Source organism: Macaca mulatta, chromosome 3 (genome assembly GCF_049350105.2).
Source record: "Macaca mulatta isolate MMU2019108-1 chromosome 3, T2T-MMU8v2.0, whole genome shotgun sequence".
Lineage (NCBI taxonomy): Eukaryota > Metazoa > Chordata > Mammalia > Primates > Cercopithecidae > Macaca > Macaca mulatta.
In genome coordinates this window covers 47,048,870-47,068,103 of record NC_133408.1, presented here as the reverse complement: position 1 = coordinate 47,068,103, position 19,234 = coordinate 47,048,870, and the positions used below count along the sequence as shown (strand labels likewise).

At 40.7% G+C, this 19,234-nt stretch overlaps 1 protein-coding gene across 2 annotated transcripts in view; it reads left to right on the top strand.

Annotated features, from left to right (window-relative positions):
- CYP3A4 (cytochrome P450 3A64) overlaps window positions 1–16,450 on the top strand; it is a 37,964-nt gene extending 21,514 nt beyond the window's left edge. The window contains exons 9-14 of one of the 2 annotated variants that reach the window (XM_077994512.1): window positions 85–151; window positions 2,753–2,913; window positions 5,282–5,508; window positions 6,566–6,728; window positions 8,945–9,024; window positions 16,414–16,450. In XM_077994512.1, coding sequence (XP_077850638.1) covers window positions 85–151; window positions 2,753–2,913; window positions 5,282–5,508; window positions 6,566–6,728; window positions 8,945–9,024; window positions 16,414–16,450 — 735 coding nt within the window. 2 annotated transcript variants of the gene reach the window in all.
- The last annotated feature ends 2,784 nt before the right edge of the window (window positions 16,451–19,234 follow it).

The window sequence follows — 19,234 nt, the reverse complement described above, 5'->3', positions numbered from 1 at the left end:
AGGGAGATCGAGGACTGCTCTTCTGATTTACTTCTGACTTCAGGAGCCACTTTCTGTCAATGAAATTTCTCTTTTTGTTTCTAGCACCGAGTGGATTTCCTTCAGCTGATGATTGACTCTCAGAATTCGAAAGAAACTGAGTCCCACAAAGGTAACCAGAGTGCTTCTGGGGGCTACTAGTGGGGCACTCAGAGGGAGGGCCTTGTTCTGAAATGTGCAGGAAGTATTCCAAGAGGATGAGAATTTCTGCCACATAGCAAAACGACACATGTTTGGATGTTACAAATGGTAGCTGGATGCACTTTCTAGAGGCATACAGGCATAGAGAGCCATGTTCTAAGATTAAAGGGCAACCTAAGCAAACCTGGCATGCTAGAAAGCCAGTCGGCGGTCTGTGGGTCACCTACATCAGATCAAATGCCAGTTCTCGGCCTCCTCCAGATCCAATGAATCTAAACTTCTGCCTGTAAATTTATTAGGTTGCTGAAAAAGTACTTTTCGTTGCAGAAAAAAGCAATGAAAAGTAATGGCAAAATCCCGCAATAACTTTTGCAGCAACCTAATACATCTAACATCCAATCAGGAGCCACACTGTTCCAATCAGGGTGATTTTAGCTGGCAGTACTTGTTGAAAGTATGTTCATCAGGTTAATCTACTGCAAAGTTATTTTCTCCTTTGGAATGGCTTAGCAACTTGTGGGGATAACCTCTGAGACCGTGTAAATATCCTCTTTGTCTTCAATGTTTCACCTACTAATTTTACAACCCATGTATGGTTTTTACTGAAGTCACTGTGACTATGACAGTGGTGAAATGATGACCATGGTCAATTTCAAGCCACCAAGACTTGGCAACCATCTTTTAAAATTCCTGAATATTTAACTATTGGTTCTAGAGAGCAGGACTGGACTGACTCCAGCATATCGCTTTAAATATGTCCATGTCTACATCTACTTTTGTCTGTATGTCTCTCTATGTATCTATCTATGTATATATCTATCATCTATCTATCATTTATCCATCTATCATCTATCTACTTATCTATTATCTATCATCTATCTATTCATCTGTCTATCCCAATACAACTTGCTGTAATAAAGGAAATAGTCTATTGTTTTACTGTTTCATATAGAAATCAAAGACACGTATAGCTTTTTAGCACTGGATATATGGCTAGTGCCACTGAAGATCAATTTTAAATGGTATTTCAGTTTAATTGAATACAATTTGATTTTCAGTAGCCACTAGTGGATAGTGGCTACCATATTGGACAGCAGAGCTCTAAACTTTGAGATTATAGTTCAATTTCACATCAGTATCATCAGGTTCATGATAACTGAATGCAATGATTAGGTAGTTGAATTTACCCACAACTGCATCACAGAAGTCTTCACTGGTAAATCACAGCTCTGTCAACCTTTCTCACACTCCTTTCATATTGGTTTTAGTTGTGAATTACATGGTTGGAGCAGGCACCATATTTATTTCTGTGTTCTAGGTCTTTAAAAGTCCTAATCCAGTCCTGATCAAACAGACCAGTGATAGACCACCCTGACCTTCCCTCAGGAGAAAACCAGAAGGGGGGCCAACCTGTCATCATAGGAGCTTATGCTATCTTAATGCCATTCATCAGATTGCAATCAACACCACTCATCTAGCTTTTTGTCCATCTCTCATCTTTTTTTTTTTTTTTTTTTTTTTCCTGAGACGGAATCTCACTCTGTTGCCCAGGCTGGAGTGCTGTGGTACGATCTCGGCTCACTGCAAGCTCTGCCTCCCGGGTTCACGCCATTCTTCTGCCTCAGCCTCCCCAGTAGCTGGGACTACAGGCGCCTGCCACCACGCCTGGCTAATTTTTTGTATTTTTTAGTAGAGACAGGGTTTCACCGTGTTAGCCAGGATGGTCTCGATCTCCTGACCTTGTGATTGGCCTGTTTCGGCCTCCCAAAGTGCTGGGATTACAGACGTGAGCCACTGTGCCATCTCTCATTCTTGTACATCCTGAGATAGTCAATTCTGAGAACTGTAGCCTAGATCTATCACCTGATGCCTCTCAAAGATATAATCCATGCTTCTCAAGCTAGGCTATGCACACAAATCACCACATCTTGTGAAAGTTCAGATTTTGAATCAGTAGTTCAAGGGTGGGGTTTGAGATTTTGCATTTCTAACGAGCTCCCAGATGCTTCTGACCCCTGGACCACACTTTGGGTACCAAGAGGTGGTCTGTAGTCCAACATTGGTCCCTTAAGTTCCCTCAAACATATCTATGGGAAACATCCTTTAATTTTCCCTACATTTAACCATTAATATTGCAAATTCTCTCAACGTTTGTCAAGGTATATTGTAGCTAAAATAAATTACATTTTTCTTGGGGGAGAAGACTACCTCATATTAACTTACAATAAAATATTTTTAGGATCATTCAAGGAGCACATCCATAACACTGAGTATGTTAGGAAGAAATGCTCTCCCTGGAAATTACACAGCCATGCAGGTGGCGGGGATAGCATGAGGAGGAGTGGATGGCCCACATTCTCAAAGACCTTGGGGAAAACTAGATTAAAATGATTTGCCTCGTTCTGGTTCTGTAAGATACACATCAGAGTGAAACCACCCCAAGTGTACCTCTGAATTGCTTTTCTATTTTTTCCCCTAGGTATTTGAGGGCTTCATTTAGATTTCTCTTCATCTAAACTATGATGCCCTACATTGACCTGATTTACCTAAAATGTCTTTCCTCTCCTTTCAGCTCTGTCTGATCTGGAGCTCGTGGCCCAATCAATTATCTTCATTTTTGCTGGCTATGAAACCACCAGCAGTGTTCTTTCCTTCATTATATATGAGCTGGCCACTCACCCTGATGTCCAGCAGAAACTGCAGGAGGAAATTGATACAGTTTTACCCAATAAGGTGAGTGGATGATACATGCAGAAGGAGGGAGGAGCTGAAGCCTTAGCAAAAATGTCTCCTCACCACTCCCCAGGAAAATTTTTATAAAAAGCATAATCACTGATTCTTTCACTGACACTGTGTAGGAAGAGTCTGAAAAGAAAAGAAAGAAACATAGGGAATTGTTGCTACTGGCAGAATCATAAGATCTTTGTAAAACAGTGCTGTACCTGGTTCATCTGCTTTCTGTTACTACAATAATGCTAAAGAAAAAACCTCAAAAAACCTCAATGGCATCTAACAATAAGCATTTATTGCTCACACTCATTTCATGTCAGTTTTGGTTGTGAATTTTGTGGTTGGAGCAGGCACCATAGTGGTATGTGATGTTCCCCTCCCTGTGTCCACACATGGACACAGGAATTTGCTCTTTTTATCTGTTTTCACTTTCTTGGTTACAGACGTGTGACCTTTTTTTTTTGAAAGGTGACAATCACTTTCTCATATTTTATTTGATGCTAGTGGTCATAGCCTATTAGTCACGTTTGTTTCCATGAGAAAGAAAAACCACTACGTGGTTATGCTAAGGATTTCGGTTCCTGGGGTGAGAGCCATCCCGAATATCTCCCCACTTCATGACTCTTGCACACATCATGGTTGGATAGTGAGCTCTGCTGATATTGACAGGACTTGCTCTGGTCTGGCTGGGATCTGACAGAGCCTGGCCCTGGGTGTGCTGTGCAGGCTGACCCAGGTCCCCCCACACCTATCTTATGTTCCAGTCAGGTAGTAACTGGTGAAGAAGCCAGGCTAGGAACCAGGGTATCTGTCTCCTGAGCTAGTCTTAAAACTCAATAATGTTGCTTTCCAAATATAACACCAAACACTAGGTGCATATCACCTCCACTGTTTTCAGACCTCTGCCAAAACTGGGATTCTTTGTGGCATGAAGAGACACGGCTTTGGGGCTGGCAGTGAGGTGAACACAAAGGAATGTTCTTTAGAGATTACAGTCCATCCCTGAAGCAACAACTAGGAGACTGTTTCAGCAAGTGAGGACAGGGCTGCGTGGGGTTCTATCCTCCTTATAACTTCCACTAGCACTGAAATCGTGTGCTCTGGTTACATCCAACCAGAACCTTCTTTGTCATTTTTGGGATAGAAAGGGACTAGTTTGTCCTCAAATTATTTTATAGAGATTTTATATAATATAGTGTTTCTCTCCACTTTTTTTTTTTTTTTTTTTTTTGAGACAGAGTCTCGCTCTGTCGCCCAGGCTGGAGTGCAGTGACCGGATCTCAGCTCACTGCAAGCTCCGCCTCCCGGGTTTGCACCATTCTCCTGCCTCAGCCTCCGGAGTAGCTGGGACTACAGGCGCCCACCACCTCGCCCAGCTAGTTTTTTGTATTTTTTAGTAGAGATGGGGTTTCACCATATTAGCCAGGATGGTCTCGATCTCCTGACCTCCTGATCCGCCTGTCTCGGCCTCCCAAAGTGCTGGGATTACAGGCTTGAGCCACCGCGCCCAGCCTCTCTCCACATTTTATTTATATAACAAAAGTGTGTATATATAAAATACAAATCCTGCTTTGTAACTCTTTTGTTTTATATATATAAGCAGGACTGTGCAACCAATAATCCTTGTGTAGCACAGATAATTTGTTTTTTCTTTTTTTTTTGGTTTGAGCATATTTGTATAAACACACACACAAGGCAAACACTAAAAATATTCCATGAATTGATTGTAAATCTTTCTCTTTTTTATTATTATTGTTTTACTTTAAGTTCCAGGGCACATGTGCTGAATGTGCAGGTTTGTTACATAGGTATACATGTGCCATGTGGTTTGCTGCACCCATCAACTCATCATCTACATTAGGTATTTCTCCTAATGCTATACCTCCTCTAGCCGCCGCCCCCCACCTCCAAAAGGCCCCGGTGGGTGATGTTCCCCTCCTTGTGTCCACACATCAACACAGGAATTTGCTCTTTTTATCTGTTTTTACTTTTTTGATTACAGACGTGTGACCTGCTTTTGAAAGGTAACAATCACTTTCTCATATTTTTTTGATCTTAGTGGTCATAGCCTATTAGTCACATTTGTTTCCATGAGAAACAAAAACCACTACACGGTTATGCTACGGATTTCAGTCCCTAGGGTGAGAGCTGTCCCAAATGTCTCGCCTCTTCACAACACCTCCACACGTCTCAGTGGGGCATTGAGCACATCAATGGGCACGACAGTTATTAAAACACTTTATAATTGCTTCGATCCTTTACCAGTACGAGTTAGTCTCTGGAGCTCCTAATACTTCAGTAGTACTGCATGGACTGAGTTAAAAGCTAATTCAAAATCTCAATTTATCCAAATCTGTTTCTTTCTTTCCAGGCACCACCCACCTATGATACTGTGCTACAGATGGAGTATCTCGACATGGTGGTGAATGAAACGCTCAGAATATTCCCAATTGCTATGAGACTTGAGAGGGTCTGCAAAAAAGATGTTGAAATCAATGGGATATTCATACCCAAAGGGGTGGTGGTGATGATTCCAAGCTATGCTCTTCATCATGACCCAAAGTACTGGCCAGAGCCTGAGAAGTTCCTCCCTGAAAGGTACAAGGCCCCTGGGAAGGGACCCCTCCCTGAACCAGCCTGGTTCAAGCATATTCTGTCTCTCTTAATCTATAGGACGGTCATGGGCTTATATAATAATTTGCTTGTCTTTTTATATTTAGAGGTTTTTTTAAATCATCAAATTGATTATTGTCACACTTTTCAAACCACAGACTAGAAAAAAGAAAACTACAGCCATCCACAGTCCCAAAAACTTAAGATGAAGGTCATCAATTATGTCCTTATGGGTCATAAGTGTCCAAAATATAAGGACTCTTTCAGAAACACATGATCACAATGCTATTATTATGTCCCCCAAATGAATATTTTTTCATAAATATAATCAAATATTTAGGAATAAAATTTGAATAAAAACATGGGTCTAATCTTCAAAGAATTTATAGCTTAGTGGAAGGGATAGACAAAGAAAGCAGTGATGATACCGCGTTACCTTGGTATAGTAGCATCGTATGCCTGTGTAAATTATCTGACTTCAATTATTCTATAGAGGTGTTGGGGAGAAAGAGGGAGAGATGGAGAGAAGAAGAAGGAGGAGAAGGAGGGATAAGACAAGGTAGGGAGGAGAAGGAGGAGGATTAGGAAAAACAAGAGAGGAGATGAGAAGGAAAGTGCAAAATAACAATTTTGAAATAGTGCAAGACAGTTTCCCCTTCTCCTTCCTCATGACCAACGTAAGTGTGACTTGAGGCAGGAACCTACTTTTCCATCACTCAGTCTCATCACTTATGTGCCTTTTATAGTGTGAACACATCACCACCCTGAATATAATTTCAGTGTTTAGAAATAAGTATTCTTTGCAACAGTATTTATCTCATCTCAACAAGACTGAAAGCTCCTATAGTGTAAGGAGAGTAGAAAGGATCTGTAGCGTACAATTCTCATAGCAAAATAAGCATAGCAGGATTTCAATGACCAGCCCACAAAAGTATCCTGTGTACTACTAGAGGAGGGGTGGGCCCTAAGTAAGAAACCTTACATGTAACTCTTAGGGGCATTATGTCATTAACTTTTAAAAAATCTACCAATGTGGAACCAGGTTCAGCAAGAAGAACAATGACAACATAGATCCTTACATATACACGCCCTTTGGAAGTGGACCCAGAAACTGCATTGGCATGAGGTTTGCTCTCATGAACATGAAACTTGCTATAATCAGAGTCCTTCAGAACTTCTCCTTCAAACCTTGTAAAGAAACACAGGTCAGTCAATTTTCTGCATAAATAATGTTTTATTAAGAATTCTTTTAACTGAAAGGTCTATATTTTTTAAAAAGAATATGCTTGTTTAATCTTTTACTAATTTGTCCTATGGGCCAAGGAATCAATTTGGACCCATCTGTGATCTTTAAGGGCGCTTCAGTTCTCGAGGTCAAAAGCTGTAGCATTAAAAACATCATGTGAAGTCCATATAGATTAGCATGGCATGATTATCTGCAGTCTCCTTGAACTTGAGCAAAGTTTAAGTTCAGTTTCAAGTTGATTGGAAAGATGGGGAAGTATTTTGCACAATCATAAAGTGCAATGATTACCTTGTTGTGACTTTTGAATGCTGCTCTCCCCTACCAGAACTTACAGAAACTTTCTCATGACAGTGGCTCCCAACCACTAACTGTACCTTGGAATCACCAGGGAGCTTTAAAAATTCATGATGCCTGGGATATCACAGAAATTCTAAACTAATTTGCCCAGAGTGTAGCTTTAAAAGCTCCCCCATTGTTTCTTATCTGAAGACAAGGTTGAGAATGACTAATTTAAGGCATTTCTGGTGGACATGAAGGGCTACCACAGTCCAAGGCCATCCTGACTGACCTCACCTTCCAGGTGCCTAGCTCCATTCAGTTGGGCTCCATTTCAACCCAGTTATAACTCTATTAATGTTGTTCCCTTTCTCCTCATTTTGTTCTTATCTTTCAAGTCCTAGTTCAATTTCCAAGCCCCTCCAAAGTGTCTTCTCCTCCTAGTCCAGGGCCCATTTACTTCTCTGCTCTGTTATTGGATACTGGAGGCTATTATCATATAATTTCACAATTTGCCATTGAATCATTGAGTTTTATTCTCTATATTTTCTGTGTATCTAAGAATGTCTTCCCACCTCCATTAACAATATCCTCTCATTTTATTCCTTTTAAAATATCCCAGTGGTGCCTTGCAAGGGACTGTATCTAACGCAAGCATTTGGTCAATGTTTAAGGAGTGATGTGCAGTTGGTGGCTTGCATACATATATTAAGCTACTTAATGTGAACCTTTAACAAATGCTATTCATGCATATGCGCGCGCGTGTGTGTGCGTGTGTGTGTGCACATGTGCACATGCATGTCTGTCTGCAGTGAAAACATTCTTGGGTTTTGAAAATTTTTAAATAGTAAGGTGTTATATTTATAGAAAGATATTTTCTCTGAAGAAGTTAAAGAACAGATGTCACTGATTCATATTAAACAAGACCCTATAAATCTTATTTCTAAGTCTCACGTATTTATTATTCAACTCCACCCCTTAGGTAGGCTTTCTATATAGGAGAGGAAGAAGGTAGTAATAGTTTCCATATTATTTTCATATTCCATATGATTGGTGACTTTAGGCCAGCTGTGTAGCTATCCTATATGTGCTCAGACAGGGGACTCAGCCTTGAATAAAAGTGGTCCTCTGGCACACCTGGGATGGGGAAGGTACTCCTTGGTAAGCTCCCAAGCTGGCACTTCTTGATCTCCATGGCCATTTTCATGCCCATTACTCCATGGTGATCAGAATATCACTCTGTTGCGTCCCCTCAATACTGAAGCAGTGTCTCAATAAGAATGGGGCTAAAAGTTGAGTCAAAACACTGTAGGAATTGAGAGGTTCCCCACTTGCACTACCCTTAGGAGCCAAGAGGAGAAGATAAAAAATAAAACGATGATGTTTCCTGAAGGTGTCTTCCCATCTTTACACTGGACAGGTTCAACTGGGAGGAATTACTGGACTCTGGAAGTTGAAGACTGTCCATATAATTAAAATGTACAATAACTACTTAGGATTACCTTGCAAGTTTCAACATACACAAAATTAACTTTATATGACTCTTCAAAAATAGTTTGCCATCATACTTAATAATCTGGTTTAAATTTTAAAAACTCATCCATTTTACTTACAATTTAAATCAATAAAGAACACAGGTTCCCATGAATTTGTCTCAGGCCTGGCACAGAAGAGTACTCCATAAATATTTTGTTAAATGATAGATGATGAATGCTCTCACTATCCAATCTTCACACATCTTATAGAATAAGTGTAAAGAATCCAAGATTTATAGTGCTGAAAGTAGTTTTTATATGTTTACAAGCATTATTGTCATTACTGCATTTTTTTATTTTGATGCTATATTTTCTACATTTGCTTTATTTAATACTACTCAATACGCTTTTTTAACTGTTGCAGATCCCACTGAAATTACGCTTAGGAGGACTTCTTCAAACAGAAAAACCCATTGTTCTAAAGATTGAGTCAAGGGATGGGACCGTAAGTGGAGCCTGAATTTTACTAAGGACTTCTGCTTTGCTCTTCAAGAAAGCTGTGCCCCAGAACATGAGAGACCTCAAATTACTTTGTGAATAGAACCCTGAAATGAAGACGGGCTTCATCCAATGTACTGCATAAATAACCAGGGATTCTGTACATGCATTGAGCTCTCTCACTGTCTGTGTAGACTGTTATACTTGGGAATATAAAGGAGATGACCAAATTAGTGCAGGGGAGGTAGATTTGGCTCCTCTGCTTCTCATAGGACTATCTCCAGCCTGGTTCAAGCACCCCTAGTTAGCACCATTAACTCCTCCTGAGCTCTGACAAGAGAATCAACATTTCTCAATAATTTCATCCACAATTATTAATGAAAACAAGAATTATTTTGATGGCTCTAACAGTGACATTTATATCTCATGTTTTACCTGGAGTATTCTATAATAAGTTTTATATTAAATCAATAAAGACCACTTTACAAAAGTATTATCAGATGCTTTCCTGCATATTAACGAGAAATCTATAGAACTGAATGAGAACCAACAAGTAAATATTTTTGATCACTGTAATCACTGTTGGTATGGGGCGTTTGTCAGAACTAGAATTTGATTATTAACATAGGTGAAAGTTAATCCGCTGTGACTTTACCCATTGTTTAGAAAGAATATTCATAGTTTAATTATGCCATTTTTGATCAGGCATAGTGGCTCATTCCTGTAATCCCAGCACTTTGGGAGGCTGAGCCAGGTGGATCGCCTGAGGTCAGGAGTTCAAGACCAGCCTGGTCAACATGGTGAAACCCCATCTCTACTAAAAATACAAAAATTAGCTAGGCATGGTGGTACATACCTGTAAACTCAGCTACAAAGAAGACTGATATTTGGAAAAATCTAAAGACTCCAAAGAACTATTGGAACTGATAAACAAATTCAGTAATGGTGCTGGATACAAAATCAACATACAAAAATTAGTAGCATTTCTATATGCCATAGTGAACAATCTGGCAAAAATAAAAAAGTAATCCCTTTTACAATAGTCACAAATAAAACTAAATACCTAGAAATTAAGTTAATCAAAGAAGAGAAAGATCTCTACAGTGAATATTGTAAAACACTGATGAAAGGAATTGAAGACACAAAAAGGGATATTTCATGTTTATATATTGTAAGAATCAATATTGTTAAAAATGTCCACACTACCCAAAGCAATGTACAGATTCAATGAAATCCCTCAAAATACCAATGGCATTCTTCAAATAAATAGAAAAAATATCCTATAATTTGTATGGAACCACGAAAGACCCAGAATAGCCAAAGCTGTCTTCAGCAAAAAGAACAAAATGGGAGGAATCATATTACTTGACTTCCAATTATACTACAGAGGTATAGTAACCAAAACAGCATGGTTCTTATATGAAAACAGACACATAGACCAATGAAATACAATAGAGAACCCAGAAACAAATGCAAACACCTACAGTGAACTCATTTTTGACAATGCTACAAAGAACATACATTGGGGAAAAGACAGTCTCTTCAATAAATGGTGCTGGGAAAACTGGATATCCATATGCAGAAGAATGAAACTAGACCCCTATATCTCACCAGACACAAAAATCAAATCAAGGTGGATTAAAGACTGAAATCTGGCTGAGTGGGGTGACTCATGCCTGTAATCTCAGTACTTTGCAGAACTTTGAGAGGCCAAGGTGGGCGGATCACTTGAGGTCAGGAGTTAGAGACCAGCCTGCCAACATGGTGAAACCCCATCTCTACCAAAAAATACAAAAGTTAGCTGGGCATGGTGGTGCATGCCTATAGTCCCAGCTACTCAGTAAGCTAAGGTGGGAGTATCATTTGGACCTGGGAGGTGGAAGCTGCTGTGAGCCGAGATCATGCCAGTGCACCCCAGCTTGGGCAACAGAGTGAGACAGACTGAAATCTAAGACCTCAAGCTATGAAACTGTTACAAGAAAACATTGTGGAAACTCTTCAGGACATTGGTCTGGGCAAAAATTTCTGAAGTAATACCCCACAAGCACAGGCAACCAAACCAAAAATGGACAAATGGAATCACATCAAGTTAAAAATCTTCTGTGCTGCAAAAAAAGTAATCAACAACGTGAAGACACAAACCACAGAATGGGAGAAAATAGTTTCAAACTAACACTCTGACAACAGATTAATAGCCAGAATATATAAAGAGCTCAAACAACTCTGTAGTAAACAATCTAATAATCCAATCAAAAAATGGGCAAAAGATTTGAATAGACATTTCTCTCTCTCTCTCTCTCTTTTTTTTTTTTTTTTTTTGAGATGGAGTCTCTGTCGCCCAGGCTGGAGTGCAGTGGCGCAATCTCGGTTCACTGCAAGCTCCCCCTCCCGGGTTCATGCCAGTCTCTTGCTTCAGCCTCCCAAGTGGCTGGGACTACAGGTGCCTGCCACCACGCCCGGCTAATTTTTTGTATTTTTAGTAGAGACAGGGTTTCACCATGTTAGCCAGGATAGTCTTGATCTCCTGACCTTGTGATCTGCCCATCTCGGCCTCCCAAAGTGCTGGGATTACAGGCGAGAGCCACCACGCCCGGCCTGAATGGACATTTCTCAAAAGAAGACATACAAATACCACACAGACATATAAAAAGGTGCTCAACATCATTGATCATTAGAGAAATGAAATAAAAAACTACAGTGAGATAGCATCTCACCCCAGCTAAAATGGCTTTTATCCAAAAGACAGGCAACAACAAATGCCAGCGAGAATGTGGAGAAAAGGAAACCCTTGTACACTGTTGGTGTGAATTAGTACAACCACTATAGAGAACAGTTTGGAGGTTCCTCAAAAAATTAAAATAGAGCTACCATAAGATCCAGAAATTGCAGGGCTTGGGTATATACCTGAAAGAAAAGAAATCCATATACTGAAGAGATATCTTCACTCCCATGTACACAATAGCCACTATTCACAAATGCCAAGATTTGGAAGCAACCTAAGTGCCCATCAATAGATGAATGGATAAAGAAAGTACTCCAATTATACACAGTGGAGTACAATTCAGCCACAAAAAAAGCATGAGATCCTGTTATCTGTAATAACATGGATGGAACTGGAGGTCATTATGTTAAGTGAAATAAGCCAGGCACAGAAAGACAGACATTGCATGTTCTCATTTATTTGCAGGATCTACAAGTAAAAACAACTGAACTAATGTCTGGGTCTTAGTCAACTTTGTACCCTAAGTACTAGGAGCACAGCTTTTAAAATACATGGTGAATGCTTTCATACAGGAATGAATAGAGGAGAGGCACAGGGTGCCTCTGGGTGTTCTTCTGATGCATAGTATCTTCCTTGACACATTTAGTACAACTCTCAACAGGTAAGTCTCTTCATGTTATGTTACCTTCTGAGGAATTAAGTGGCAGAACATGCCTTCTATTATTTTCCTTTATGGAACAAGACCAATTGCATTAGTTGGGACACAGTGCTGGCTGCATTTGAGTCCCAAGCAATGATTAGCTTATTGCTGACAGTAATTAGTCTATTTCTACAGAGTCAGAGGGGATGACACACAGGGACCCAGCAATCTCACCCAAGTCAACTCCACCAACCTTTCTGGTCACCCACCATGTGTACAGTACCCTGCTAGGGACCAGGGTCATGACAGTAAATAATACCAGACTGTGCCCTTGAGGAGCTCACCTCTGCTGAGGGAAACAGGCACAGAAACCCACAATGGTGGTAGAGATGAAATAGGACAATAGGACTGTGTGAGGGGGATAGGAGGCACCCAGAGGAGGAAATGGTTACATCTGTGTGAGGAGGTTGGTAAGGAAAGACTTTAACAGAAGGGGTCTGTCTGGCTGGGCTTGGAAGGATGTGTAGGAGTCATCTAAGGGGCACAGGTACACTCCAGGCAGAGGGAATTGCATGGGTAAAGATCTGTAGGTATGGCTTGTGGGGATGGATTTCAAGCATTCTGGAATAATCTCTAGAGCAAAGGAGACTTGGAGGAAGTTCTGAAGATTTATTCTTTGCTTTAATCTTTTTCCTCTGGTCTCTGAGAGGCTAGGATTAATATACAGCTTTGTTTCTCACCTAATGGGAATCTGCTAGCAGCCTGAAAACGCAGGAGCCATGAAAGCCAATTTGGATTTTACACATATTTTCTCCTTTATGTTACAGTACAGGAGGATGAACCCTCTCACTGGTGGGAATCCTGGCATCCTAGAGCAGGTGGAGAAAAGAGTTACCTTCCACTGTGGGTAGTGGAGGCTCAACCTGTCACATTTGACTTCTACCTCAAGTTAATTTTTATTAAGAGTAGGGAACCACAATGACATGAAAATAGAAAATATAAACCTCATTTTAATTCTTTCACAGAAAGCTTAGGAATTCAGTGAGTTGTGGCAACATGGTTTCCATTTTCTAACATTTTAAAATGAATTGATTTGGTTTAAATTCATTCGTTTTTAAACCAGAATTTTTTGGAGATAGACTATTTCCAGCATGTTCCTTCTGGATGACAAAAGAAGGCTGTTAGTTCAGTATTTGTGACAATAAATGTGTATAAAATAACACCACCTTTCTAGAATAATGTCAGGAATATGAGTCTAATGCACGAATGTATATCCCTAAGACAAGATTGCATACGTCTTTTTAAATATACATGCCCGACAGTTTATTTTAATACCTCCTTTTTGAATATATCTGCTTAGCAGGCTGTGTTAAACTCTCAGGGCAAGGGAGTAGGCAAGACTGTGAGCCAGTGACGACAGCAAAGGCATCCAGGTAGGATCAGTATGAAGTGAGAAAATATTCCTCAGCTCTCTGGGTAGAACTGCAAAGAGATATTCTTGGGTCCTGGCCCCACAGTGGACGTCACTCAAAGGGCAAACAGGTTGGCATCTCATCTGCTTCAAGCCTGGACACAGGGGCACCATCTGTGTCACTCTGTGTGTGGTCTGCCATGTTGTGGGGCTGTCACTACAGATTTGGGCAGCCGGGCAGACAATACCTTAGCCTTAGATGATGCTGGTGCAGCCCAGGAGTCAGAAGCTATAGTGGAGACCATGCCCTCCTTAGGCCAACACGATTACATGCAATAGATGACTGGCTTTTCTGTTAGCCTCTTCATTGAAAACGAAAGCAGCATTACTCTACCAAACAGAGGGGAGCTGGAAAGAAACTAAACAGCTTACCCAGCACAGCCTCTGCCTTGACATGGAACCATGTGAGTCTAGACGCTCACCTAGATCTTTCCTTGGGGGCCAATGCTGCTGACACATTAACTCAATAGTTTGTCCTGGCCTGAGAGACCATGTAACTTGTAGAAAGTTTAGAAGCAGACATTAGTGTCATTGATTTGCCATGGCTGCGACAACAAAAGAAGAAACTGGAGTGGGAAAACCAAAGGCCACCCTGGTTTCAGTAGATGGTGCACACACTTCCACTAACTGTTCTGGGGCAAATATCCAAATGCACTATATGCTGCCTCTGCTGGGTCCTCCAAACATGACCCTCCAGGCCATTTCTCAGTTGTATTTTACCACATATTGTCAGAGTCACTGGATTTGTACAGAATGTTTGGAACCTATACTGCCTTAAGTGCTACCCATTCTAGAAGAGAAAACAAGGTCTTAATTCAACTGTCTGGAACATTTTATGGTTACTTATGTAAAATACTGCATCTTTTGCTATCAACAGGAAGGTACGTGGACATTAGAAGGCCCCTGTCTTTCAGCTGAAAGCACATATGAGGCACATGGATCCATTTATATACACCATAATTTTCAGCTGCATTTTCCTAATTTGCCTCTCTGCAGCCAACCTTGTGGGACTAGCAGATTCACAGTTGAACTGGCGGCTGGTGACCTCTTCCGTCAGCTTTTCTTCGTCCTCCCATCCTCCACCCCTCAGTAACATCAGACTGGGAAGGTCTTCAGACATCCAGAACCCCCAGTTGGGGGAGTCCATACATGACCCATCAAAGATGAGTTGCAAGCAGGCCTGCCATAGGGAGAATCAGCCTTAATGGGTTTTCCTACAGAGACAGTTGATGTACAGAGGCAATAAACTGACTGCTTTGTGATTGATCACCTTGAAAAAAATGAGCATGTCTGGATATAGTAGTCCTTTCTTGCATTGCTATAAAGAAATACCTGAGGCTGGATAATTTATAAAGAAAAGAGATTTAATTGTCTCATGGTTCTGCAGGCTCTACAGGAAGCATAGCAACTTCTGCCTCTAGGGAGGCCTCAGGAAATTTACAATCATGCCAGAAGGTGAAAGAGAAGCAGACAGATCTTACATGACTGGAGCAGAAGCAAGAGAGAGTGGGGAGGAGGTGCCACACACTTTTAAGCCACCAGATCTCATAAAAACACATTGTCACGAGGACAGCACCCAAGGGGGATGGTGTGAAACCATGAGAAACTGCTCCTAGGATCCAATCACCTCCTATCAGGCCCCACCACCAGCACTAGAGATTACATTTCAACATGAGATTTGGGTAGTGGCAGATTCAGATCATATCACTGACACTGTGCTTATCAGACGAATATCACCAGTTGGAAGGCTAGATTCCACAAGAGGAGGAATGTCCTGGAAATTGTTTCCTTAAGTTGTGATTCTTCTACACACTGTCATTCAGGGAACTATGAGTCACTCATCCTCCCCAGTGGCTCAAATCAACCAGATCATCTGACCACAGAGACTGAAGTGTAGCTGAAAGTTTCTTGCATTTCTACAAGGCCAATAGAAGATTGGAACACAGTTGTAAATCTGTAGAAATAAGGACTCTGTGACTCCTCCAACACCTCTCTGTGACTGATGGTTTAAGAAGGGCCAGATCCTAAAACAGGGTCAGAGTTTAGAGAGAAGGGAAAGCATAAAAGCCTCTGAGCAAATTCTAAAGACAGGGTCACCATAGGCTCTCAGTGACCCTCTGTGACCGAGTGGAAGCAGTGATGCAAAATCTCATCATCACGGCTGAAGACAAAAGAAAAGTCACCCTTTCTACCTAGGATGAGAATCTCCAAATCAGTGTAGTCCACTTACTAACTAGACATAAAGGAATGAAGTGCCCTGGAATAATTCCTGCCTAAACCTCTCAGGAGCACTCATGTTTGAGGACATTTATCAAGTATTCACTCCAGGATTGGGACCATGAAGACTTCAGCTGCTTTTAGCTAATCATTGTGACTTTTGGGGTCTTGGTGCAGGCAGGAAAGGACCTGATGAACAAACATAATCATTGCCATTGGAGTTACTGTTATCATTTATTGCCTTAATGTTACCTCCTTCTCTTGAGCATTCCAGTTCCTCCCTCAGTGACTCACCAGCCCCTATATCTATAAAATCACAATCCCTGTGACCTGATTTCTGTTTCACTTTGTAGATATGAAACCCATTCACATGGACTTTTAAAAAAGCTTAGAATTCCAGGGCCCACACCTCTGCCTTTTTTGGGAACTACTGTGTCCTACCATCAGATGAATGTCTTTGAGCTCGTTCTTTTGCTTCTTATGATTGCAAAGAGCAGCCTAGTTCCATGAGTAAAAATGCTTCTCTGCAAGAGGAAGGTCTGAGGTTTTACCCTTTTGGAAACAGTGTGTAGGCATCACCCAGAGCATGGCAAGGTTCACACAGGGGCTTTCTTGCTAACTCTCAGGAACCTCAGGTTTGCCTCAGTTGAACAGCCTAAATCTCAAGGTAGATCAGCAACCTGATGTTCGAAACTCAATATGCAGACTTTGTGAGCACCATAAAGATTTCTTTTGGTTCCGTGTATGTTCCCAGGAAAGTACAGTCATACTTAGTACTAAAAGTTGGAACAGGATCCCTTGATTGTGGCTTGTTATCTGTGTACATGAGAGTCAAACTTTCTTCTCTGTAGCAAGAGCTCATGGGTAGCCTTTTGTCCCTTCCTCCTGGACAGCTTTGAAACTCAGTTTATTAGGGAGATCAAGTATTTACCATTGGGTCATTTGCACCAGCTTCAATCATCTCCTACAAATGCTAAATTCCCCGAGGGTTTTTCCATTTCTCTACCTTAGCTCTTACTCCCCATGATATCTTTTACCACTTTGAGACACACAACAAAGGGGTTCTGCTTTACTTCTTTTTATTCAAAGGCGGCACTTTATTAGTGAGTCTGAGGAGGGAGTGGATGTAACTGACATGAGATAGTGGTTGTTTATCAAACTTAGATCTTTAAGCAAAAAATGAATTTGTGTCTTTTTTCCCCAAAGGTGGAATCACATTCAAAATCACTAGAAAGGGGATAATTTGATGAAATTATTAAATATTTAATGTTGCTGAATAGAATGTCACATGTGCCATGTGGACTGTGAACTTTGGCCAAACCTTTGCGTCTAACCTGGTCCGATGCTCTCCCTAGGGCCTGGCCCCTGGATGGAAAATTATGACCTCATGTCCACAGTGCCAGCAGCAGTGGTCAGCTCTCTGGCTTAGAAAATCTTTCCATCATACCTGAGGCTTGCTTCTCAGATTCTAATTCTCCCAAGTGAGGGCTTTGTTGTCTAATTACTACCCAGAAATTTCATATTTTTTCCCTCTGCAAAAGCAATAATTTCCCCACCACCTTTTCCAGGTCAACACTTTAGTAGGTGTACCCCCAAGATAAACATTCCTGGGACCTTTGTTTGCATAGTTAAAACGTCACCCCTGAAATGTAGAAACAGGAAGGTTTGTTTTTAAGTTTCAATGAAAACCCTGAGCAGGTGTCACAATTTGCTGTGTCTGATATGCAGAGTGGACATTTTCTCAGAACTTTCATGTTAAGCTGGAAAACTGGAAAGTGAGTTCATTTTGTCATTCTGACACTTGCTCATTTTCTCACTCAACAACAAATCTCAGACTTATCTAAATCTGCTAGACTAAATAGGTCCGCAGTGTCTGTAACTTTCTAATTTCGCTAGAATTCTAGAGTGAGTTCATGAAATAAATGAAAAGGATGATGAACAAAGAGATAAAAAACTGTGCACTCCCTTCTGACACTCACTAACTTTCCCTCAGCCTCAGTTTCCCCACGTGCCCCTGGAGGTGATTATTCAGGGATTTATGAGATTTTAGAGACAACACATGAAAAAGCAAAAAGACATCAGAGAGACAAGGAGGTACTTAGTATTTATACACAAGAATAAGTCATTCAGTATCTACAACACTTGGAGAAAATTCAAGAGTGATTTTAAATCTCTCAATTCAAATCCCTCCTGTTTTCTCACTTTTCCCTTTCGATGTCTCTAATCCTCTAGCTGCCAGCAAGTCTGATTTCTTTGTATTCGACTGTTTCCAGTCCCAGTTAGAGGCAGGGTTAAGTACATTTAAAACAATAATCAAGGAGAGCACTTCCAGTTTGGCTGAATAGGAACAGCTTCTGTTCCATTGGTCTATACATCTGTTTTGGTACCAGTACCATGTTGTTTTGATTACTGTAGCCCTTTAGTATAGTTTGAAGTCAGGTAGTATGATGCCTCCAGCTTTGTTGTTTTTATCTAGAATTGTCTTGGCTATGCGGGCTCTTTTTAGGTTTCATATGAAGTTTAAAGTAGTTTTTTCCAATTGTGTGAAGAAAGTCAATGGTAGCTTGATGGGGATAGCATTGAATCTATAAATTACCTTGGGCAATATGGCCATTTTCACGATATTGATTCTTCCTATCCATGAGCATGGAATGTTCTTCCATTGTTTGTGTCCTCTCTTACTTCCTTGAGCAGTGGTTTGTAGTTCTCCTTGAAGAGGTCCTTCACATCCCTTGTGAGTTGGATTCCTAGATATTTTATTCTCTTAGCAGCAATTGTGAATGGGAGTTTGCTCATGATTTGGCTCTCTGTTTGTCTATTATTGGTGTATAGGAATGCTTTTGATTTTTGCACATTGATTTTGCATCCTGAGACTTTGCTGAAGTAGCTTATCAGCTTAAGGAGATTTGGGGCAGATGACATAATTGCATATTATTACAAACAGAGACAATTTGACTTCCTCTCTTCCTACTTGAATACCTTTTATTTCTTTCACTTGCCTGATTGTCCTGACCACAACTTACAATACTATGTTGAATAGGAGTGGTAAGAGAGGCCATTCTTGTCTTTTGCTAGTTTTCAAAGAGAATGCTTCCAGCTTTTGCCCATTCAGTATCGTATCAGCTGTGGATTTGTCATAAATATCTCTTATTATTTTGAGATACGT